The 26,790-nt window shown below is 35.8% G+C and overlaps 1 protein-coding gene across 2 annotated transcripts; it reads left to right on the top strand.

Annotated features, from left to right (window-relative positions):
- LOC147518766 (protein STICHEL-like 4) lies at window positions 1-7,831 on the top strand. 2 transcript variants are annotated; one of them, XM_086590512.1, is made up of 7 exons: window positions 1-2,618; window positions 3,080-3,299; window positions 4,067-4,603; window positions 5,356-6,031; window positions 6,925-6,988; window positions 7,549-7,637; window positions 7,802-7,831. In XM_086590512.1, exons 1-7 carry the CDS (start codon window positions 675-677, stop codon window positions 7,809-7,811), a joined length of 3,540 nt encoding a protein of 1,179 aa, XP_086446638.1. In that variant the 5' UTR covers window positions 1-674; the 3' UTR covers window positions 7,812-7,831. The 2 variants fall into 2 exon arrangements, with proteins under 2 accessions (XP_086446638.1, XP_086446639.1); XM_086590513.1 differs by having other exon boundaries at window positions 7,549-7,831.
- Window positions 7,832-26,790: the final 18,959 nt, after the last annotated feature.

The following is a 26,790-nucleotide window of genomic DNA, read 5'->3' as shown; positions in this document are numbered from 1 at the left end:
CAATTTAATTCACATTGGGTGGCCTCTATAGCAAACATGTGCCGCCAGTGCTACTTTCCAAAGAACAGGATAGAAACATGTCTCACATGAGACATGACTTGGGCCCGTGGTGACTGGTGACACTGATTGTGTGCAATAAAGATTTTGAGGCAAGTGGGCAAGACCGTTTTCTCGATCTTTTACATAATTTCGTGACCAAAATAAAGAAGCACCTCTTCTTCTACACCCTGACTGATCGGTGGTCCTAGTCAGCTGAACCGAGTCTCTTATTATTGTGTGATTTGTGTCCACATTATTGTACGCAGCTAGAAAACAGAAATGCACCGTTTTTAGTGAAAAATAGAGAGTGATGGGTGTCTGTTTTATTTAGATCTCCACCATATCTCAGACCATCCCTTTCACGAAAAGAGAAAATTAAAAAACAAAAAACAGCTCGTGACCTTCACGTGAACGTCTTAACAAAAAAGCTACCACTGTTCCAGTGAGATTCGAGGACGACTCTCTCATTACCACTTTCCATTTCAGGTGACGCAACTCAACTTAACATAAGTAATTAATATTTTTTGGAGTTTTGTTCAACAGCGATGTGAAGTGAGTTTTAGTGTGATATGCAAAGAGATTTGAAAGAATTAGGGCATTATGATGTATGTTTTGGTTGATAGGGAGTTGTGAACATGACCAGAGCAGTTCATGCTAGATTTATTAAAGATGATAATGGTGCTATTAGTGATCATCTACGCAACCACGTACATTTGACGAATTGCATACATTTGAAGAACCATATGCATAGGCAAAGCCCAGTTATGGCTGAAAGGTCACTTATGAGGGATCTTATAGCCCTTCAAAGATCTAAGTCGTTACGAGACCCTTCCACTAGTCCTCCTTCCTGGCATTCACCATCTATTTTGGAGTCCTTTTCCAAGAAACTTGAAAGAGATGCTGATGGAAGAAGAAGATCAGTGGGACTTGAGCATAGGAGAGAAGCTAGGAGGTTTTCAGGAAGCTCTCCAGCTGTTGGAACATCCAAAGTTGCTGCTGCGGAAGTTATTGATGCTGGAGGAGTAGAATTGGACAAGTCCAGCAGGAAAAGTCACAGGGGAAATCCTGCTCTTACCAATGATGTAGAAGCAAAGGATAAGAAAAACATTTCACCAAAGGGGAAGCAGAGTCAAGATCTTCACCCAAAGACTCTTTCTGAGCAACTCAGTGGATTTACATTGGATACTGATGATGTACAAACTTCTCATTTCCATTCTCGAGAAAGATGTACACGGTTGGAGAAAGCCAGTGAAGAAGCAGAAACAAGCACTCGTGGTTATCGCAAAGAGTCTAACAGAATGAAAAAACGCAGGCTTCGAGGTGCCAGGAGAGCTCGGGCTGCCTTGGGTTCAAGAGAGTTTGGAATTCACAATGAAGTGTCTGTGGCTTCTAATTCTTTAGCCCAAGGTCCAAAGCAGTCCAAGTATTACATGGAAGGTGGAGATGCAGAGGCTGTCGAGCAGGATGTCACAAGAGCTCCTAAGAATGGATGTGGGATTCCTTGGAATTGGTCAAGAATTCACCACAGAGGTAAGTCAATTCTGGACATTGCTGGAAGGAGTTTATCTTGTGGGTTATCCGACTCCCGATTAAGAAAAGGCGGGTGCATTTCTCAAGGTGGTCTGGATATGGATGGGGAATGTAATCATTCAGGCTCATCTGCTAAATCCGAAGCTGAAGGGACACCTCTACTGGTTGAGCCTTCTGGGTCACAGGAGAGCAGCGATAAGGCTGCTTGGGTGCATGAGTATTCAGGTGAGCTTGGAATTTTCGCTGATCATTATTTAAAACATGATCTAGACTCTGATCTTGCTTCTGAAGCACGATCACATGAACGGCAAACAGGTAGAGGATATCGTCATCGTAGACACCAGAGTTTAACACAGAAATATATGCCACGCACGTTTAGGGATCTGGTGGGACAAAACTTGGCAGTACAAGCTCTTTCAAATGCTGTATCTAAAAGAAAAGTTGGGTTCTTATACGTGTTCTATGGTCCTCATGGCACTGGGAAGACTTCGTGTGCTCGGATATTTGCTAGAGCCTTAAATTGCCAATCTTCGGATCACCCAAAACCCTGTGGCACGTGCAGTTCATGTGTTGCTCATGATCTGGGTAAGAGTAGAAATGTGAGGGAAATCGGTCCTGTTGGTAATATAAACTTTGAGAATATCATGGATCTGCTTGAAAATATGCTTGTAAACCAGCTGCAATCTCAGCACAAAGTGTTCATTTTAGACGACTGTGATACCCTGCCTCCAGATTCCTGGAGTGCAATCTCAAAGGCCATTGATCGAGCGCCCAGGCGTGTGGTTTTCATCCTTATCAGTACAATTGTGGATCATTTGCCACATATAATCGTTTCCAGGTGCCAGAAGTTCTTTTTTCCTAAGCTGAAGGATGCAGATATTATTTATACTTTGCAATGGATTGCTACCAAAGAAGAACTAGAAATTGATAAGGATGCCCTAAAGCTTATTGCATCAAGGTCAGATGGATCTTTAAGGGATGCTGAGATGACTCTTGAGCAACTGAGCTTGCTTGGGCAGAGAATCTCCGTTCCCTTAGTTCAGGAGCTAGTAAGTTCTTTATTGTTCTTGCTGCTTTAGTTTCTTCGATAAAATTGATCATAGAAATTTATCCCCGGTTTTCTGATAATCTGACCAGTAGTTCTTGATATTTCCATACTTAACGTCCTATACATTATGATGTTTATATATGGTTCTGACAGCAACCAAAGTATTGCATAGATGCAATATTTATGCTGTGTTTCCGTTTCTTTCTTATTTATCATTTTTAGTTTCTTACTTTGGAGGGAACTATGTGTTGATTCAATGCTCCATTCTGACCATGGCCATACCAATTTGTTTTATGCAAAATGTGGAGAGTTGCAATATGGCACGAATGGTGTGTGTGATAAAGAATTCCGAATGAAAAGTTGAATAAAACCGTGTATGAAGGACAGTTTGTTGGAAACCTGTTGCTTCCGTTTTTAACTTGACTTGCATTGTTTAATCTCCCAATTGAAATTTTTATCCAGGTTGGATTGATTTCTGATGAGAAATTGGTGGATCTGCTTGATTTGGCGCTATCTGCAGATACGGTGAACACTGTGAAAAATTTAAGGAAGATAATGGAAGCTGGTGGGGAGCCATTAGCATTAATGTCACAGCTTGCGACTATTATAACAGATATACTTGCTGGAAGCTATGTATTTACCAAAGAACGATTAAGGCGGAAGTTCTTCCGCCGACCAACATGTGAGTAAAAAGTTATATTTCTGTCCTCATCTTTTTGTTTAATGTTATCTAAATCATGTTTTAGTTTAATGACTGTCTGTTTAATCTAAATTGCGTCTTCGTTTTTCTGGTTACTAAGTTTTACAAAAGAATGATTCTACTGTGTATAAAATATAAATAAACACTTTGAATTGTTTTTTATGCTTTCAATAAGTAGTTAAGCTCAACACCCGACATCACTGACTTGATTTGACACTTAAATTTTTATGTGAAAAAAGCAATAACAATTAGTAACAGCTAACAAGTACAAACTCACAAACAAAAAGAGATTCTTGAAAATAAGCCATTAAGAACAGAAAACTAGATAAGATTTACAATGCAAAACCTTGTCTTTGTAAACGACTAAACGGAGAAGAGATAAACAAGTGATGGAATGGAAAAGTGGAAAAGAGGCATGAAAGTTGTTTTGATTTATGAGATTGAAGTGAAAAAAGTGTTTGGGACGCCATGTTTCTGGAGAACTTAATGACTAGTCATTTTTACATAGAAAATATTGTACATGACATACTTTTCCATATCTGCCTGCGTACCCGTCGCAGTTTAATGTAAGACAAAATGCATTTGTCTCATGTTGCAATCTTTTTCTTCGAATATACTTTTTTAATATCCTTGTGCCTATTATTATTATTATATATTTTTTAACTTGAATTTCTACATGTTTTTTTAATGAAATTTAAAGTATACTTGCCAAGATCTTTGCTCCAATTAACTGAAAACTTTGCTTTCAGTATCTAAGGATGACATGGAAAAGTTGCGCCAGGCACTGAAAACTCTGTCAGAAGCTGAAAAACAACTGAGAACATCAAATGACAAATTGACATGGTTAACTGCTGCCTTGCTTCAACTTGCTCCTGATCAACAGTATTTGTTACCTAGTTCTTCTACAGAAACTAGTTATAATCATAGTCCTCCGGTCCTTCCAAACACAAGTCAACAAGATTTTTCCAGAAGAGGTACTGCTGAGCATCCTCAAATGTCTAACAATGAGAGAGGCCTTTTGGCAAGCAGAACAGATATCCGACATTCTGGTAGCACTCATGATGTTCTTCATGATGAGAATGTTGATAGAAACAACAATAATATTGGTGGGAAGAAACATGCTGGAATAACTGATGTAACCAGAGCAGGTGGTGAGCATGTTTTAAGAAAAGGCCACAAGGAAATTGAAAAAATTTGGTTTGCAGTGCTTGAGAAGATTCAAATCAGTACCTTGAAAGAATTCATGTACCAAGAAGGAAAGCTGGTTTTTGTCAGTTTTGGTGCAGGTAGTCTTTTGTATGTCTATCGTAATTCCACACATTATAAGTAAGAACTTCTGTCAAGCTCAGCCGATAATGGTTTATAAATATATGAAGGCTAAAAGGTATTGCAGGTCAAAAATTGTTTGATTTAGGTCAAAAATTGTTTGCCTAGGCCCTTGACAACAATGAAACAGAATTCGCGAAGTGCATGTTGATATATTTTTGAGGTCTGGATACAGGACATACTTTCGATAGAAGTTTGGATTCCTTTTCTTATGAAAACATTATCTTTACTCTGAGCATTGATGTTAACTGTTTCATATCCTATTTGATTAGCATTGTTGTTCGTTAGTGAAAGAACTATGTGTTCCATTCTCCATTCGTAACTGCAGCTGATGCACAGACACACACACACACAATGAATAATACGTTCTAGATTTTGCATGTACAAAAAAGTGAGTTCTTCGAATTGTAAGATTCTCCAGTAAAGATGATTAAAGTATGTGCTTGTTAATATTTTTGGTTGAAGCATGCTTTGATGTCATGTGAGACATTTCCACTAATTTGTAGTTATATCTGCTTTCTTTGAAACAGAAACATCCTTTGAATTTTTTTGGAATTTGATGTCATGTGAGAAAGGATGTTTCTGTAGTTAACTGCATTTCTTGGGAATGTCATCTATAATCAGCAAGAAACAACTGTGATGCAGAACAATTTGAATTTTCTATTTGTACTTATAAAGTTTCTTTCAGAAATATAATTCTTATATTTTGCAGCTCCGAATGTACAGTTGACATTTACCTCGCACATGACTACCTCAACGGCAGAAAAATATAGGGGGTACATTTTGAAGGCATTTGAATCTGTTCTTGGTTCTCGTGTGACAATTGAAATTAGATGCGAGTCAAAGAAAGCTGTTACAGTGGCGAATCAAGATCCACACGTCTTACCTGCTTCCAAGGATGGCTCTTCACAGATGATTTCAAACGAGGTTTCAGTGACAGATAGAAGGGTGCTAAGACCAGGATATGATAATGTCTCACAAAAGGCTTCTAAAGATAGAGCTATTACTCCTATTAGAAGAGCTGGTTTTACACATGCCAACCTTTTGCCGTCTGGCTCCCTTCAAATATCAAAAAGTGAAATCATTGAATTAGAAGCATCCCCTCGAGAGCCTGAGGGTGTTAAATGTAAAGATAACCTAAAAAATTTAAAGGGAAAAGGGCTGGAATGCGATTGGATAGATGAATCAACAACTTCTCATCAACAATCTGCCTTGGGTCCTTCAGCAGGAAAAAGAAAAAATGGAGAACAACCTCAGAGTCAGAGCTTGGTGAGAAGCAAGGTATCCCTTGCACATGTTATTCAGCAAGCAGAAGGATGTACACAACGGAATGGGTGGTCAAGGCGGAAGGCAATCTCGATTGCTGAGAAGCTTGAGCAGGAAAATCTGTATGTAGTTCAAAGCCCTTTTCTGTGTTATAAGATTATTTTATATTTTGTGATTTCTTTGATAGAAACATTAAAGACAATGACCTCTAAAACAAATGACCTATACATTAAAACAGAGGACCTATACATTAAAGACAATGACCTCTAAAACAGAGGACCTATACATCAAAAACTGAAACTGCAATAAAATCAGTATGGGAGACTTTAAGACAGATGGTATTTGAGACCCCTAACCCCACAAGTCACATTTCATTTGAGAGAAAAACCCTATTTGTTAAAGTCTCAAGGGCGTACACTTCAAGGGTGCTACCATTCAGTACCTCTAATTGGAAGGGAAACTCATCCCTCCTGTGTAATATCTAAGTCACATTGACATGGGTATGCATGTCGATGTTTGACACTGATATGAAGTAGGAGAGGGAACACTGCTAAGTAAAAGAAATTAAAAGTACTACCATTATTTTGTTACACAACTATTTCTTGGCTCATGACCTTTGCAAGCGCCCCTGTATGAGGTGCGAATAAATTCTATGCAAGTGGCATATCGTGGAGCTATGACCATGTTTATGGATTATGGTTTTTCAGGGTTAAAAAAACCCTACTTTGAAATTGTATGCATAACATGTCCGTGTCTGCGACACAAGTGCCTGACACGGATACCTAAAAGGCACAAATATTGTTTAGAATATTAAGCGCCCATGTTATACGGAATTCTCACTAGTCTATCCGATTTCCATTTAATATCTTTTCGCTCGATAAAATTGAGAGGAAATCTTCTTTGTAGAGATTTTATATTGTGCTGGGAAATTTTTATTTGCAATATGTTTATTCGTATTAAAATATATTGTTAGTCTCATCATACCAACTCAACTTGTTTGTTCATAACCTTGCAGGCGGTTAGAACCGAGATCGAGAAGCTTGCTTTGTTGGAAAGCATCAAGAGTTACTCGAGCGAAGGTAATGCTTGAATGCAACAAGTTGATTATACTGTGGATATATGACTTGTTTCTGGAGCCATTTTTCTAGACCTGTTTATCGTAGAGATTATGGTTTACTCTTTACTTTCTAGAGTTTACTTTACACATTGAAACTCGCTAGCATTACACTCTACAAGTAACTCTGTCTAGTTAAGCTGCATTGAAGTCTAGTATCCCGTTTCCATGCTTGGCGTTGGTTTTAGATATATGGAAATAATAAATAGGTTCTTTGTCTTGGGGAACGATTCCAGCTTTATAGCTGTGCAAATATATTTGGAACTGTATTGTTCAACAAGCAGATGTTGGAATGGTCAATTTCAAAATACTCGTTACTTTAAGATTGCTTGCTACTCTTACTGCATCCCTGGCTATAAATTACTTTTAAGATCTCATTACTTGCTACTCTTACTGCATCCCTGGCTATAAATTACTTTTAAGATCTCGTTACTTGCTACTCTTACTGCATCTCTGTTTTAGTACTGAAAGAAATTGTTCTACAAGTGAGTTGATTTAATTCTTACACTATTTGCCCTCCCCCAGCTTTCACGTTTGAGGATCAGAACAAGAAGGCCGCGTTCTCTGCTGAAGCTCTTCCCCTGTGTAAGATGTCTCCCTGTTAAGTCTCCAAGGTAACATACTCGTTTTAAATAGATAGGTCGGTTTAGCTGTAAATGTTTCTGTTCAACACCAAGGCTGTATCATTGTAACTGTTCATGCTCTTCTGTTCACAAAGTCAACTGTGGATGTTTGGGCCCATTTTAAGGAAAATTCTTACACGGACCTAATAATGTAGGAAAGGATAATCAAAGGAAGTTTTGACAGCTCTCAGCTCTTATAATTCTATGATGTTGCTGTTTTACCATTGGCTAAAATTGAAATACCAAAAGTACGAAGTTAACCATATTCTTTTGAGGTTTTCGGGAGACCTACAAGGTGAAGTACACGGACTTAATAGCTCTGATGGTTATATGATCTAAATTATTAGAACTGAGAAAAATAATAAGTTGCCATATTTGTCAGGCCGTGGTTACCATGTTAAAATGCTTGCATTAGAGTGGTAACAGACGTACCATTGGGTATGTAACATATCAATCCGGTTGGAGTCTGGAAGAATCTTAAACCAGGTCTAATCACTGTGGCAGTATGTGGTAGCAGCAATGCACTAGACAATGGACAATAGTTGAAATAATGGATGATAATAGGTGGTCATTTGTTCCACCAATATGTAGTATGCTCTGGGATTTTGACGATTTAGTGATTTTAAACGACTTCTTGTCCCCTCAGTTCTGTCCCATCAAGATAACAAGAATGATAAAAAGTGGCATCCATTTCATTGTCTTGCTTTTTTTTTTTTGGGTTCTCAGAACAGTTAAACAATTGATATCTTAGAACTTAATACGTATTCTGCAACTGCAAAAGATTGATATTCACATTCTTAGTACCTCCTGACTCTAATCAGATAGTTTTGTATCATCCAAGGGTCTTTCGCTTGCCTTTTTGGCCGTTCAAAACTTGGATAAATAGCTATAACATTTAAGTGTTCAATTGGCCTGTATTATGTTTCGTATCATTCTTGTCTTTCCTTTTTTTTGTCTTCCAGTGTTACTTGACGTGTTGTACACATTTTTTGTAATCCTATAACTATTACATAAAATCTTCTTTCAAGAATTAGCAAAGTTTTCTGCTAGGGAATTCACAATGGTTGAAAGTGTGCAATGATGGTGTCGTTTTCAGTTTGCTTCCTGACAAGATGATTCAGGATATTGATTAACATAGTTCAAAAGAAGAGATCATTTTAGCCAGTGACCCTTTAACAAAGCTTGTGTGTGTTGGTAATCCTGTACATCTACTTGTATATTCATGCTTGATAGTCTTCTTCATGTTCAATTTCTGCAAAATAAACATCAATACAATTTAGTGGTGTATTTCAATGCACTCCAAGTTCATGTTTTAATTGTGTGTTATACTGCTGGTGCTCAGAATGCAGTCCATGCTTGACCGTTTTCAGTTTCTCTTTTTAAATTTGTTTTAATTTTCTATTTTAAATTCTCTGGCCATTGATGTATGACTGCTATCATATAGTGTTTTCTTCAAAACTCGAATTGCAGAAAAATTCTGTAGTATGAAACTTTCTGCTATGCTTTTGACGCATGTCAGTATTGCTTACTACGTAGTGTATGTGCTTCTGACAGATGTCAGTATGCTTATCCTCCATGCTATATATGTTTTATGTGCCGTAGTAATCTATTTGTTTATATTTCTGAGGTATTAAAGTTTTCCTTATTTTCAATTTTTCACTGTAATTTAGTATGTGACTTTGTTTGGAACGTCCTGGTAAGAGTTTCCAACACAAGATTAATTTTTCAAGAACGACAATATTTCTCTGAGCAAGAGCCTGAGATGAACAAAGTGAATAGCACGAAACTTGCTTCTGGTGGGAAGTTCACCTGGCCTTCCCCACAAGTGCAAACCATATGCCCTATCAAATATTATGTGGAAAAAATAGTTTGAACCAAGAGGCAGAGACCCTACTTTTTCCATGTCAATGTATATTTATGCAACAAACTAAGACGCAGCCTGCAGTGGTACTTTTTAACCTTAGTGGTTCAGGTGGTCGATATGAAAGACTAGCAGCTACTTTTCTCTGTTTTTACTGTTTTACATTGTTGAACCCAGTGGCGGAGCCAGGTTTTAATTCTACGTGGGGCACTTCGAAGAACCATCCACCATTATTATTATTATTTTTTTTACTAACAACCACGATTGACTAACCACTCTATTGTAGGGGTGCAACGGGTAGGTTTTGGGTTGGGTTTTAGCGGTTTCGGTTTGGGTTTTATTATTTGCGGTTTTATCGGTTTCAGTTCTCAACGGTTTTAGTATGAGAATTATAGAATCCAATTCAAAACCAACAAAACCCACAGTTTTTTATCGGTTTCAGTTCTAATTCGGGTATTTATTATTTATTATGATTATTAAACAATTTCAATCATTTAAATACTAAGGTGTGTTTTTATTTTTATTTTTTTCTTTTTCTACATGATAATATTTTATGTATAATTAGCATTCAAGAAATGGGCCTCAGCTCCCTCATTTCGGTTCAGTTACATATAAACCCCCTGCTTACGGACGTACCCATAAAACCTCCCTATTATTCAAGTCCAACCAATTAACCTCCGTACTTTCTACAATTGACGCAAATCTCGGTCTAATTTTTATCTTTACACTTATTTGTTTCCTTTTTTGCCCTTCTAAAAAAAAATCGATCGAAGACAAACAAAAGTAAGGGTTTCTCAGTCTCTCGGACCAACTTGGAGACATCCAATGAATAACGAGTCTCTTAGATCACATTCTATGGTGACAACATCTCCTTTCTTAAGTTTGTAACGATCTACATATTGGGCCCAATCATTTCTACGAATAGTGTAAGTCACTTTGTTTTGTTTATAACAAAACAGAAATGTGTAGGTTTGTCCTTGCTCATCTTGAATTGGAAGCTCAATTCGAGCATCTGAAACCAGTGGAAAAAGTGTTTGTAGCTTGCTACTTTTTGGAATCAGTAAACATGGTTTTGCTCCATTGATGGTTGGAATCAGTAAACATGGTTTTGCTCCATTGATAGCCATGCCGCAGTCGCTTATGGAAAGAACTTTTTGAACGACTTCCCTCTAAAACAAAATTATAAGTATAAAGACCAATCAATCTAGTAGTTGGAAAATACTCTTTACCACATACATCTTCATAAAGATATTTATAAGTCAACGAGACATTTTAAGGAGTTTGAACCAGGGTGTTATTAGCACTCAATGATTGATGAGAGATCAGTAGATTGAGTGGAATTTGTTTGATGAAATGTTTGTAGGAAATAAGTTGGTGTTTATTTGATTTGAAGAGGTTAGTGAAGTAGAAGATCTTGCATGGGAGAGAACGATCGTTTTAATCTACTCTGAAATGATGGGTAAGGAGAAACCAAAGCAAATACAGGACAAAATTGGAGATGTGAAATTGTCTGACGCCTTGACAAAATATATGTAAATATATATTTACATAGTAACTTGACATATGTAAATGCAAATTCACATATGAAAATGGTGTCATAGATCATAATGCATAGTAACAATTATTACATGATCTATGACTTTCCCTTTCTAAAACACAATATGTTTTCAATTACAGGAATGAATTAGCCATTGACACCATACCAACTTTAAAATCCGAACAAGCTCGATTTCTGATTTTCATGTGGAAATTTAAATTTACATAGTTACATAGTAGTTTGACATATGAAAATTTAATTTTACATAGTAGTTTGATATATGAAAATTTGAATTTACATAGTAGTTTGATATAAGAAAATTTAAATTTACATAATAGATTTGTGAAACAAAACATGTCTGACGAAAAAACATTTGTACTATACAAACTTAAATTTACATAGTCACTAGAGCTATGAAAACTTAAATTTACATAGTAACTTGATCTATGAAAATTTAAATTTATTTAGAAGAGTGTGTTTACATGCAAGTATGCCACACAAATAAGAAACTATGCATGATAAATTGTTTTCACATAACATTTCTTTGAAATTGACCAATCTAATATCTGACAAACGAACTCATGTAATTTTTTATAAACTGTTAAAATGTATTTTCACCTGAGAACTTATCTATGTAAATTTAAATTTACACAATAATTTGATCTATGAAAAGTTAAATTTTCATAGAGAAAACAGATCATAACCTATGCAAAATTATTTTTACACAATATATTTTTGAAACAAAACAAACCCAACTGTTTTACCAACTGAAAAGATAAAACAGATTCCCATTACATCATTTACCAACAACACATTAAGCCAAATTAGCCTTTTTACATCTAAAATTCTAACAATTGTAGTCATTACATTAAAGATCTAATAACAAATCCACCAAGAACTGATTAAACAAAAATCAACTCATCATTTCTTGCATTCTTCTTTTGAATCCCATATTCATTGTTGAGATACGGTCCTCAGCTCTAAGCCTTTTCTTAAAATATGCTACAACCCCAAGCGTAGGTAATGCAGAAGCTCTAAAGGTCTTGTACGACTTATTCTCGTTTTCCTTCTGTTACAATGAGAGAAAACCAATTAATAACAAAGACTATTTATGCAAAGTTTAAAATAACATAAATAAATTAATACGTAAATTTAAAAGTGCAGAGTAAAACTACTATGCACATTTAAGAATGCAGAGTAAAACTACTATACAAATTTAAGAATACAGAGTAAAACTATCACCACATATTACACAAACATGAAAAAACAGAGTAAAAACACTACGCAAATTTAAGAATATAGAAAAAAAAAAACTACTACGAAAATATAAAAATGCATGGTAAAACTACTACATACACAAACATAAAAATTCATAATAAACCCAAACTTGAAATTGCAAAACTATAAAATACAGAGTGAAATCACTAAACAAATGTAAATTCGTATTTACAAACTAACTCATATATGAAAATTCATTTTTTCATACAAATTTCTAAAAATAGGATTAAAGGTTGAAGAATCTCACCAGATTTGGTTTGTTTGCCGTAGTTTTTGGAGCAGCCATCTTCTTAATTTAATCTCCATCTCTTCTAGAACTTGAAAGTTTGATTTTTTGTTTGCAAAATTATTGTTTTCCCAAAGAAGTCGGAGATTTTCCAATGGGTTATGGTTTAGATATGCTTTTTAAAGAACTAAACTTCTTGTTTTGATTTTGGTAGTGTTTTATGACAAAGAAATTGATCTTTCACATCTGAATAGCGAGATGTTTCTACACTAATTCAAAAATGAGAAATTTTTGGAACTGAAATAGAAAACAGAAGAAGGTGGACTGGTGTAGATGACGGGGGTATTCAGGTCATTATTAGTTTTATTTTCTTATTTCGAAAAACAGTGAGGTTTTGTGGATTAGTCCGCAAGCGAGGGTTTTTTAAGTAACTGAATCAAGTTGAGGGAGATTTATCCCAAAACCTGAATTAGCATTGTCACCAAGTACGGTATGAGTTTAAAACGGTGTATTTGAAAAAAACTTAGTTCGTGTTTTAAACGGAACATCTCGGGAAAAAAAGCGGAAAAAAACGTGGGACATAAAAAAACGGGTTTAAAATGGTAAAACGGGTTTAAAACGTATAATACGTAAAAGAAACGGTAAAAACCGATGATAAAGAATATAATAGATAAAGAATCTGATTTTTTTATAAGAGTGAAAAAAAGAATTGACACATAAAATAAAAATAAAAATAATACAAATGAAAGAAAATTCAAATACATGAAAGTATCAAATTATTATTATTCATCCAAATACTATAAGTTTTAGATTCAGTACCAAAACACGACTCTAAATAAGATACTACTAATTACCAATTATAATGGCATAATCAAAAACTACAAATAAGTTAATAATTTTAAAATTTATAATTAATTATTAATAGTCCAAAACAAAATAAAACTGTCTCAATAAGTCAATCTAACGCCCACTCTTCAAAAAGGTAAACTCCAAAACCCCTTTTTCTTTTCCGTGTTTTCTTTTAGATTAAAAAAAAAAAAAAAAAAAAAAACGGGAGATTTTCAAAATCTTGGGTTTTAAACGTTTTTTAAGTTTAAAACGTTTAAAACGGGTTTTTTTTTTAAAAACCCGGGTTTTAAACTGGAACCAGACGTCTTGCCAATATCTTGGGTTTTAAACGCGTTTTTTTCAAAAAAACGCCGAACTTGGTGACAATGATAATTAGTAATATATCAACAATCATATTTACATCAATTTATGAACATATATCAATTATAAACGTTAAAACATTTACCATTCATGTGATAATTTCAAGTTTTGCTATAGAAATTAAAATAATCAAATATCCAACCGCAAAATTTTGATTTTTTTTTACGTGCATAACAAATATATTTGTTTTCTTATATTAACTCGATCGTATATACGTGCAATCACATATATTTGTTAACTTGATATATTTTACGTGCATACACATATATTTGTATACGTGTATTAACTTACATTTTAAATCGAACATGCGAGTACATGCGTCTTACAATTACATCTCATCAATAATTTTTAATATGAACATTATATATTGGTTTATAATAAGTACGTGTACTACAATATATCAAATATGTGTATTTTATTTAAATATATACGTGCATAAGTTAATAAATATAAAATGTATTAGTTAATTCATATAATATACACGTTGATATTATTATTAACATCTATAATATATTTGTTTAACGTATTGTTATAAAATATACATATAACAACACACATTTACTATTATGCTATATATATTTGATAGATTTTTACACGTAAAAAATATATTTTATATTATAATGTATGAGTTTGATTATCTTAAATGTAATATAATACTAAATTTTATATATCAAAATTATAATAATTGGTTCCGGTTTCGGTTTGGGTACTCACAAGTTTTTTACTATTTGGTTTTTTATCGGTTCGGTTCTTAATGACCCATTTTAAATGGGTCTAACTTTTTAAGACCCATAACTGAAATAGTGTTTCGATTTCGGTTCGGTTCTAGATAATCAGGACCCATTGGCACCCCCCTCCCCTATTGTATATAATTTACTTAATTTACGCCCTGCAAAAAAATAGTTAGTTATTAACAATTACATCTTTTTGTTTTGGTAGAAACAATTACATCCCTAAAGTGGCATGTTTAGGTTACCAAATAATAAACACCTGATTTTGTATACAAAAACAATAAACACAAAGCTGGCAATCCAGTGCACTGAAAATATGTTCAAATTATGAAGTCTTTTTGTCTTGTTTATGTTGATTGAAAATGATATAAGAATTGGGTAATCTTAGTCACATGTGGTATAGCCCAAATTTTTAACAAACTCCTGATTCTACCCAAATTCTCTATTTTATTTCTTGGGGTGTGACCAAATAGAGAAAAAAAACTGTTTTCTTATTTAATAATTTAATAATTTTGTTATTGTTGTTTGTTTTTTTTCCCTATTCTTTCCCCATAATAACATGTTTCGGCTACCACATTTGTTTCCTTTAAAAAAAAAATAAAGAATTGGTAGTCTTCATCGAATCATCGTCGTGGATTATGGTGGGATTGGGGTGGGAGATGAAGAAGAGCCGAAGAGTTTATTTAAGAACAGAGCAGGATTTTGGTTGTCTCATGTTACTTTATTTTTTATGGTCAGACCCCAAAACAGAGAATGATAGAATTAGCAGTTTACAAAACAAAACATTTAGGCTATGTGACAATTTTTTTGGGTGTGACTAAGATTACCCAAAGAATTTCCTAATCATTTGTTTTTTTTTTTCTCTTGCTTGGGTACATGCTGTAAACAATAGTATGCAAACAAGAGGCCTAGTTAGTAACTTAGCAACTTAACGAAATGTAAACACCAGTGGGCCTAGTTAGTACTTAGTAACATGGTACCCACAAAGGCATCGTAAAAACATTATGAGTATCTGATAACCATTTTTTGTTTAATCACTCGTAAGGATTGGGTAGATAAAAAGTCAAATATACTCTTGACGTGAAATTAAAAACGACTCGGGTAGATGAAAAATCAAGTATACCCCTTACGCGAAATAATAAAGGTCTGGCCTAACCGAAACAACTATTTGGGGTATGAACAATTATTGTTTATACCTCAACATTAGCTATGAACAATCACTATTCATACCTATTTGAGATATGAACAATTACTGTTCATACCTCAACATAATGTATGATCAGTAAGAATACCTATTGGAGTATGAACAATCATTGTTCATATCTATTTGAGTTGTTTATACTTCAACATGAATTATGAACACTCATTGTTCATACGAATAATCATAACATAATGTATGATCAGTAAGAAAACACCTATTGGAGTATGAACAATAAACATGAGCTATGAACAATCATTGTTCATACATCAACATATTGTATAAAGTACGTTCACCTATTTGTGTATAAACAATTATTGTTTATACATCAACATAAGGTATGAACACTCTTTTATAGTAAAACGAGAAAGAGTGAAATCGGAAAAATATATATTTCAAATCCGGGCTATTTGTCCTCACGGATTATTTTCACCCGAAAATTGGTTTCCCGGGTTATTTTAACTCGAAAATTGTCTTTGTGAGTGATTTAAAAAAAACGTTAGTTATGAGAGTGATTTGCACCCGAAAATGGACCTGGAACCAATTTCTTGGAATAACAAATTATATGTTACATTGAGAAATTTCACCTACGTGCCCCATGTCAGTTTAACGTGGCTCCGCCACTGGTTGAACCCTTGCTGAAAAATCAAACCATGTTCAACCGTTGGTGAATTTCGTCTCAAGTGTTTGTGTTCTTAATGTAGAACCTAGCAACCCCTGGTGTGAGCATTGCCTCTTCATTTTTTTGTTCTCGTCTCACCCCTCTTTGAAGTATGACCCTTTCCAAGCCTCGAGTGTAAAATCTGACCAGCCAATGCCAAACACAGCAAGTCGAGCCAATTTATTAGGATTTAATTTGCTGTGGACTAAGTTTGGGTTTCATTGTCATGGACTCGTGGGGAAAGACAGGCCAGTCAAGGCAACAATTTGAAACTATGTTACCAGAATTGTGAATTTTTGGACCATTTCGAAGGACATGTCCTTTGAGTCAAAGGAGCTCTAATATGCACATTTTTTTTTTGACTTTGGTTCTCCTTCATACCCACAGACACAGGTCACAGATTATTGTAGGTAGATTTCTGTATCTTTCATCCATAAAGACAAGTGATCAGTGGTAACCCGCCACTGGAATAATTATCCAAAAAAAAAAAATCTGTCACTGGAATTTACACATCAGAGACTAGAACAAATGTGAATGTGGAGAAGAAAAGTTGAGAAAGTCTCTTTTGTGAATGGGAGACAATTCAGACTGATGTGTAGGTTGGGAAAATGACTTGTTCTTCTATAATTATGAGTCCCTAGTCGAACAGATCTGTTTGGAGATGGCAGACAAGTGGACTGATATTTGTGGTGTTGTTGACATGTTGCAATAGCCGATCATTTAATTTTCTGGGTGATCAGCTGATCATTTACAAAGCTGAATTTAGCTGAGGACTTGATGATTTATATCTATAAATTTTATTTATCTGATTATTCGTGTGTGAATTAATTTGTAAATCCTGATGTCGGATTCGTATTTTGGGTGAACTTTTAACCAACTTACTGCGAATCATTTCTTGAGGTTGTCTTTTGGTTTTTGTTTTGTTCCTAACTATAAATCTGAAATCTGACTAATTTATATAAAGATATGAAGTTATAGGTGTTTTGATCTAGTGTGTGATTTTGCGTAGAAATTGACTTCATCTGATTAACCATGAGATTAGAATCAGCTCGAGAACCTAGTTGATCAGATCAATCAGTTTCCGAAATTTGTTAAGCCATCATAAGATCTGAATTGTAATGGTGTATTGTAGTGATCCCACGCATTTTGTCTATTATTTTTTCTTTTTTTCCATAAAAGATAAAATTTCCATGAATGTCATTTCCAGCTGGGACATTGTTGATTGTTGTACACCAGTGCCACCCAAATAAAGTAAGTCAATGCCAGCCAAGTATATAACGAAGCAAGGCCCAAAATTTCGATATCGGTTCATATATCAGTGTATCTAAAAACCGATATATATTGGATATATCAGATATATCTATTTTTTTGGTGACCAGTCCAAACTATTTAAAATATCAGAAATATCAGATATATCGAAAATATCGGAAACATATCGGAAATATATTGGAAATATTGGATTTATATTAAAAAATGGTCAAAAAGTCAACCGATATATATCGGAAATATCGATTATATCGGCGATATAAAGTTTCATATCGGAAATTCCGATATACATTGGAAAAAAAAGAGTTCGTGGATATATGTCGAAAATATCGATATTGGTGTACCAATTTACCGAGATATATCGGATATATCGGCGATATTTTGGGCTTTAGTGATGTAAATTTGGGAAATTGGGCTCATAGCCGGATTACTTGAGCAAGTAATTGATCGAGCAAATGCAACGTTCCTTGTGTGAAACTAAGCATACATGGGACCATCTGTACCACCTTACAGATGCATCAACTAGTACCATAAAATATCTAAATGGTTCGCACAGTGGATGAATAGGTCCACATATATCACTTTGTATTCTTTGTAAGAAAGTGGTGGACTCAATCAAGGCCCAAAATTTCGATATCGGTTCATATATCGGTGTACCTAAAAACCGATATATATCGAATATATCTATTTTTTTGGTGACTAGTCCAAACTATTTAAAATATCGAAAATATCGAATATATTGGAAATATAATATCAGAAATATCGGAAACATATCGGAAATATATTGGAAATATCAGATTTATATTAAAAAATGGTCAAAAAGTCAACCGATATATATCGATTGTATCGGAAATATCGATTATATCGGCGATATAAAGTTTAATATCGGAAATTCCGATATATATCGAAAAAAGGGGTTCAATATTCGGTGGATATATTTCGGAAATATCAATATCGGTGTACCAATTTACCGAAATATATTGGCGATATATTGGATATATCGGCGATATTTTGGGCCTTGGAACGAAGTCTAGAGTTCCAGAAAAAGAGTAGAATACTTTATAGTTTGTAAGGATATGTTGAAAAGCTTGGTTGGATACTTCAAAAGTTGGATTTCATAGTTAAGAATATTTGAGGATTCTGTATTTTGGGTCAAGGCTCAAAATATCGAATTTGGTGAATATTTTGGTGTACCTAAAAACCGATATATATCGGATATATTGAAAATATAAGATATATTTTTTTTTGGTGACTAGTCTAAATTATCTAAAATATCAGAAATATTGATAAAAAAATATCATAAAATATTGGAAATATCAAATATTTATATTAAAAAATAGTCAAAAAGTTAAATGATATATATCGTAAATATTGTATATATCGGTTATATCGGCAATATAAAATTTTATATCGGAAATTCCAATATATATCGAAAAAAAAAAAGATTTAATATTCAGTAGATATATATCAGATATATCGATATCGGTGTATCAAAAAAACAATATATATCAACGATATATCGGTGATATTTTGGGCCTTGTTCTGAATCAATCTTAAGCCGTGAAAGCTAAATCAGTTGTTATTTTTTTTTACATAATGGCCTAATTTGGTGTGGATAGGATATCCCATTTCGAATTCAACGTGAGCCATGATTTTAGGTGCAGTTATTGAGAAGCTGCTAGCTAGCGGTGTATTTCCTACTGAATTGAACGAAATAAACTGGTTTGACTATAGTTATCACAATAAATAGGATTCCAATTTTCAATTTTCTAAGAGTGCAGACTCCAGCAGAGTGTTGTCGACTTGTCATACTTTTCAAACTATGAAAAAATTTGTGAGGGCATCTCCGATGAGGGTGTAAAATTACACTTCTATCTAGACTCCATATAGATGCCATTAAGATTTTACATCTATAATTATATAATATTGTATAGCTTATAAATATCTACACTCTATACTTTCCAATAGAAGTGTTAAAAAAATTAGATTTTAAACTTGGACGTCACTTAAAATAACGTCCCTCTTTAATTTAAACTAAGACGTCACTTAAAGTGACGTCTGAATTAAAAAATTACTTTATAATTAGAAAGGGACGTTACTTTACTTAAAGTAACGTCCGATTTTTTTTTTGTTCGGACGTTAGTTAAAGTGATAGCGAGATGAGAAATTCCCCACCTCCTCTATCAACTAATACTCTATTATCTACGGTATACCACCTCCATTGGAAAGAGTTTTTTGATATTTTGAGTGTAAATTTTTCACTCTATACAGTTTACATCCTCCATTGGAGATGCCCTAACGAAATAGAAATGTGATGTTGATAATAGAAGTGTAAATAGTGCAAGAAGCTCATGACTAGGAATATCAAGAGTGATTTTGTAAACTTGGAACAAAATAGTGGAGGTATTGGTAGATTGTAGTATTGTACACAGTTTCAAAGAGAAGAACGTCGAAGGAATACTAATAACATTATGTTCATGGGTCAGTTCTGGTTTGGTTTTTACCGGTTTCGGTTATATTTTTAACAGTTTTGGCTGGATTCGATTTTTTTTCTTATATCATACCTATTAATTAAGTCGGTTTCAGTTCTTTATCTAGTTATACATTAATATTGTTAAAATTATTTTTTTAATTATATAACCGCTATAAAAGTTGGCTTTTAGTGCGATTATATCACTTGCCACTGATATTTTTGTCCTCTTATAAGAAGTAATAGTCCTAAATTCAATAGTCTTTGAAAATTATCTAAAAACTTTAAATACATCTCTTAAATTGTACATATGTGTGTATTTTAAATCGAACACGTGTATATTATAATATATGTACATGCGTCATATATAGAATAAGTACATGTACCACGTATTCGTTATTCTATATATACACATGTAATATATCAAGCACGTACACGTTTATTAGTTAATTCATAGTATACGTGTAAACGTAGACATTATTATTAACATTTACAATACACATATTTAATATAATATTATAAAATATGCATTTACATTTACGATTAAACTTTATATATTTAGTAGAGTTTTACACCTAATAAACAAAAACTATATATAAAATAATGTTTGGATTTGCTTTTATTTAATGTAATATAATGCTAAATTTTATATTTCAAAATTATAATAATCGGTTCCGATTTTGATTCAGGTACCCATCGATTTTTTACTATTCGGTTCTAATTTTTTATCAGTTCGGTTCTTGAAGACCCATTTCTAATAGGTTTAACATTACATTTTAGTATATCAGTACCCTCCACTCTCAAACACTCGTGGCAGACCACGTGTCCAGACTACAAGCGGGTCGTGCATACGACCTAAGGTCAGGTTGTCTAAACGACCTAGGAAACGTAACCGCTGCAAGCTAGTCAACAACATCATTAATGAGAGATCATTGCTTCGTAACGGAAGGAGTAAAAGCAATCATCAAAATAGCGTAAAAAGGGGATATACGCCTATAAAAGGAGACGTCTTCTCCATTCTAGAGGGGAGGCCAATTCTCCATCTTCTCGATAATCTATCTCCATCTCCCATCCAATCAACCAATCAAAAGCTTGAACTATGTCCGACTTGATTCGAGTTCACTAAAGAATTCGATACATAGGTAGCTTGATATAACCGAGTTCAGTCGAACAAATACTACCTTTACATTGGCGTCGTTTGTCGGTTCGTCTTCTTGAGAAAAAACATTCAAACCATTTTCTCAAGCCCACGAAACTTGGTAAAACCACCATAGAAGGACAGCTCAAAGCTTTAGCCAATCAAATGAAAACTCTCCAAGATTCTTTTACAGCAAGCACGTCATTGAAGTTTCCATGACGCTGGTGTGGATTATCAATGGCGGCAAACTAAAAGTCAGCGTTCTAAGAGATAAGTCTACATTCAACTATCTTTCATTTATACTAATCTTTAATCTTTGGATCAATTCGGATAATCTGTGCACACTTCTATGTTGCAAGATATACTTCTTACTTACATATCACTTGCAGTCGATCCAATACCGACCAGAGGGCTGCAACTACCACCATGTCACACATTCCTTTACGGGGAATCGGTGACAATACAGATCCAGAAATCCAGCTTACAGGTCATTCCTTACCAGGTCAACTAAGGTGTTGGTTCAACCAATCTCAAACAGAAATTTCAGAGCATACTAATCTATGGACCTATATCAATTAGGAGAAGTGCACACTAGCACAACTCATCACATAACTATATCAAAACCTCAACCATATCACATGCAAAGACATCCGCCAGGCTGTCCATCAGCCTTCCATCAGCTAGGTCGTCATCAGTCATGTCATCCTTAGCCAGGTTATCCTCATTTAGGTTGTCCATCAGCCTTCCATTAGCTAGGTTGTCATCATTCATGTCATCCTTAGCCAGGTTATCCTCATCTAGGTTGTCCTCAGCCAGGTCATCCATCAGATAAGCGCATCATCAGCTCAGGTCGGACAAAAATAGAAAAAAGTGAATTTGCAAGAGAAAACAGTGGATTTTGACCTCGAAAATGGCCACCACTGAGCGGAGTTGGGTGGTGACAACGTGTGCACCGCCGATCTTTCCGAATTGGGGTCACACGTGTGATTCTGACAACTGTAGCCAAAGTTATGGCCAAAATACCAAAACACATCCAAACTTACTCCAATTAGAGCAAGTCCAATGGAGAGCTGCTAAATTGGGTTGCTAAAAGTGCCACATAGGCCTTTTAGCTTGCCCAGCCAAATTTGGCTCCCCAAAATAAAAAAACCAATCCAATAGCGTTTTATGTTTTGAAGTGTTAAATGATACGGACGACATAGTTTGTGCCGCCTGTCCATTATTTTTTGAATTTTTTTTGGACGGACATCACAGTTTCTACCGTCCGTCAAAATTTAACACACGGACGGCAGAAACTATGCCGTCCGTCTCCCGAACTTATTATAACAGCTGCTAGCGAAGGTCTTAACTTTGGCTGGGTTTTTGACTCCTTCCAAATTTAAGACCCTTTTAGCAGCCCCATTGGAATGACATTTTTGTGGTTGGGGTGCTATATTTTCTTTTAGCAGCCCAGATAGCCCCCCATTGGACTTGCTCTTAGCTAAAGATTACGATTACTTGCCATCTTTGCGCTGATCCGCCAACTCATGACACTTTAGTATCATCAATGTGCAATCTGACAACTCAGCATTATCTGACTCAGATCCTCCTGAATCACTCAGCCAGGTCGTCCATCAGATCAACGCATCATCAAGTCAGGTCGTCCTCAGATCAGGTCATTCTCAGATCAGGTCATCCTCAAGTCAAGTCGTCCTCAAGTCAGGTCATCCTCATATCAACTCATCCTCAAGTCAGGTCATCCTCAGATCAGGATATCTTCAGATCAACTCATCCTTTGATAAGGTCTTCCTCAGCTCAGGTCAGATCGTCCTCAAAACTCGATATGTTGGCAGCTCGACATAACCGAGTTCAGTTGAACAAATACTACCTCTACAGTACTTATGCAGGGAGATAGACTCAAGTAGCACTTAACCCTCGCAACAATGAATAGAATAATCTCTATTCATATTATAACTCAAAATTCATAAAAGTCCTTTTCTCAAAACCCTACCTAGCCTTTATATAGGCAGCGTAAACAAAACAAACATGTGAAATAACAACTACTGGACTATTGCTCTACGGTGTGTACAAGGCCCAAACACCTCTGATAGAACTCAGCATAGAACTCTGACAGAGCACAACACACATAACTCTGACAGAACTCAAACTGCATTATTCCCCCCTGCATGGGAGAAATTCGACCTCGAATTTGGCTTGTCTTCATCTGAAGAAGTATCACAATAAGGATGAAGGTGCTTCATGTTAAAAACATCCGAAGTACGGATATGATAAGGTAACTGCAACCGATATGCATTGGAATTGATCTTGGCAATCACCTCCAGAGGACCAATCTTGCGAGGGCCCAATTTGTTGTACCTACTAGCTAGAATCCGATCCTTAGTAAGAACAACCCAAACAAAATCTCCCACTACAAAGCTCACATTTCGGCGGTGGCGATCAGCAACAAACTTATACTTCGAGTTAGAGTCGAGCAAATGCTGTTGAGTAACATCGTGAACAGCGTGAATTTCCTTAATGAAGTCGCCAGCAGTACCATGCATACGAGATGAATCCGGAACAGGAGCCAAATCAATAGGAGAGCGGGGATTAAAGCCGTAAACAATTTAGAAAGGACTGTAACCCGTACTCCTGTTCACTGAAGGATTAAAAGCAAACTCTGCCTGAAACAACACATGCTCCCAACGTTTAGTATTATGACCTGCCAAACTGCGAAGGAGATTACCCAAAGAACGATTCACCACCTTTGTCTGACCATCCGTTTGAGGATGATATGCACTACTGAACTTAAGGTCGGTATGAACAAGCTTCCACAAACTCCGCCAAAAATGGCTAAAAAATTTAGTATCCCGATCAGACACAATAGACTCAGGTAAACCATGGAGACGATAGACATCCTTAAAGAAAAGTTGAGCAACATTCATAGCGTCAGTGGTTTTCTTATAGGCAATGAAGTGTGCCATCTTAGAAAACCTATCAACAACCACGAACACGGAATCCATACCCCGTTGGGTGCGAGGTAAACCCATAACAAAATCCATATTAATAACAGCCCATGGACGAACTGGAACAGGTAATGGCATATACAACCCAGCATTGTTAGCACTGCCTTTAGCAACCTGGCAGATACAACAACGGTCCATAAATTTATGCACCTCTCTAGTCATATTAGGCCAGAAGTAAGAATCAGAAACAAGGTTGTATGTCTTATCACGCCAAAATGCCCAGCGCCATGTAACTCCCTAATAATCAACAATCTAAGACTACAATCCGGAACACATAAACGTCTACCTTTGAAAAGAAACCCATCATGGGGAAGGTAATCAGAGTGCTTACCTGCCCTCATCTCAGCTACAATAGAAGAGAATAAAAGATCATTAGCTATCAAATCACGAAAACTGTCAAAACCAGCTACTTGGGTTCGCATAGACACCAACAAAGACACACGCCTACTGAGAGCATCTGCCACACGGTTCTGAGCACTCGATGTATGCTTAAGCACAAAAGTAAAATCTTGTAGATAACTGGACCAGCGTAACTGACGAATGCTAACCTTATCCTGGGTTCCAATATGCTTTAGAGATTCGTGATCAATATGTAAAACAAACTCATTGTGAATTAGGTAGTGACGCCAATGCTTAAGTGTTTGAACAATGGTGTAAAATTCTAACTCATAGGCACTATAGTTTTGTTTGGCGCTAGTTAATTTCTCACTAAAAAAAGCCACAGGAAGCTGGGTTTGGCTAAGAACAGCCCCAATACCCACCTTAGAAGCATCGGTATGAACCTCAAACGGTAAAGAGAAATTAGGTAATGTAAGAACTGGTGCGGTGATCAATTTTTGCTTAAGCAAAGCAAAGTTCGCATCTGCTACCTCAGTCCAAATGAATTTCCCACTCTTCATGCAGTCAGTAATCGGTGTGGTGATAGTACTAAAGTTGGGAATAAACCTCCGATAGAATGATGCGAACCCGTGGAAACTCTGACATTCATGTAAACTGGCCGGCCTAGGCCACTGTCGAACTGCATCCACCTTAGTCTCATCCACCGAAATGCCATCCTTGGAAACCACATACCCCAAAAAGAGAACACGTACTATCAACACAGAAAGAACACTTCTGAACTGCCGGATACAATTGAGCAGCCCTCAACGCATGCAAAACCTCGCGCAACTGTCGTAAGTGCAACTCTAAGTCAGGACTATAAATCAGGATGTCATCAAAGTAGACGACAACACAACGGCCAATAAATGGTTTCAACACCTGGTTCATCATTCGCATAAACGTGTTAGGGGCGTTTGAAAGCCCAAACGGCATGACCAGCCACTCAAATAAGCCTTCACGAGTTTTAAAAGACGTTTTCCATTCATCCCCAACCTGAATACGTATCTGATGGTATCCACTCTTTAAATCCAACTTGGTAAACACCATGGCACCATGCAACTGATCTAATAAATCATCCAGACGAGGTATGGGAAAGCGGTATTTAACAGTAATTTTATTAATAGCTCGACTATCCACACACATACGCCAACTACCATCCTTCTTTGGGGTCAAAAGAGCTAGAACGACACAAGGACTAAGGCTCTCACGGATGTGACCTTTGTCAATTATATCACCAACCTGTCGCTTGAGTTCTTCATGTTCTCGGGGACTCATGCGATAGTGTGGGCGATTTGGAAGGCCAGACCCTGGCACAAGGTCGATATGGTGTTGAATATCCCGTAAAGGCAGCAACCCATTAGGCAAATCAGCAGGGAAAACATCATGAAATTCATCTAGCAGACCCTAAACACAACCCAGCCAGTACATCACCAACACCACCACTAGCCTGTCCTAGTAATAAATATACCATGCCCGACTCGGACATCTTCTCTTCAAACCGACGCATAGACAGAAGGCTAGAGGACCCATTCACCTCCGTACTCGGTGCTGGAACTACTGTCTTAGTTGGCATCAAGACAATGCGCACTGAGTCAACCATAAAACTGTAGGTATTCTGCAATCCATCATGTACAACTCCTCTATCAAACTGCCACGACCTTCCTAACAATAGATGACAGGCATCCATTGCTACCACATCATGTAGGAACCGTTATTTTCAGAACGAATATTTCTACAAACCGCGAGAACCCACGCGCAGCGGAATCAATAGGGTTCTCACGATTTTGGATAGAGAACATACCTTTTGAGAATCGGCTTAGATGTAATCTCTGAGAATCAAAACTTTATCAAATCCGAAATCAACCCCTTGATCTTCTGTTGTATTCCTTTAAAATATATTGGACGTTGTGTGGGCAACGATCTACCAATCCTCTTCTTTCTCTCAAAGCTAGATCCAATTTTGGATCTATCTTTCCTTGCCTCTTTTTCTAAACCAGGTGAATAGTGAATTTTGGCCAGAGAGAGAGAGAGAGTATTTTATTTATAGGCTACAACAGGGACCATGAGGAGAAATTAGGGTTGGGCCTCTTGACGGGCTTGAGCTTCCCATGTTCGCCCAGAACACACGACCTAAGTCCGTCAACAAATGACTTATTCCACTAAAGGTCATTGTTGCACTACCGCCCTAA

This window comes from Coptis chinensis, chromosome 2 (assembly GCF_015680905.1).
Source record: "Coptis chinensis isolate HL-2020 chromosome 2, ASM1568090v1, whole genome shotgun sequence".
In the NCBI taxonomy this organism is placed as follows: domain Eukaryota; kingdom Viridiplantae; phylum Streptophyta; class Magnoliopsida; order Ranunculales; family Ranunculaceae; genus Coptis; species Coptis chinensis.
Note: the sequence above shows the minus strand (reverse complement) of the source record. Positions and strands in the feature narration are given on the sequence as shown.

What these genes read in the sequence shown, in the direction of transcription:
- LOC147518766 (XM_086590512.1), top strand. Translation starts at nt 675, where the DNA reads ATGACCAGAGCAGTTCATGCTAGATTTATTAAAGATGATAATGGTGCT. An exon ending in TTCCCTTAGTTCAGGAGCTA is followed by an intron (nt 2,619 to 3,079) that starts GTAAGTTCTTTA and finishes ATTTTTATCCAG; the next exon opens with GTTGGATTGATTTCTGATGA. An exon ending in CAAGAGTTACTCGAGCGAAG is followed by an intron (nt 6,989 to 7,548) that starts GTAATGCTTGAA and finishes GCCCTCCCCCAG; the next exon opens with CTTTCACGTTTGAGGATCAG.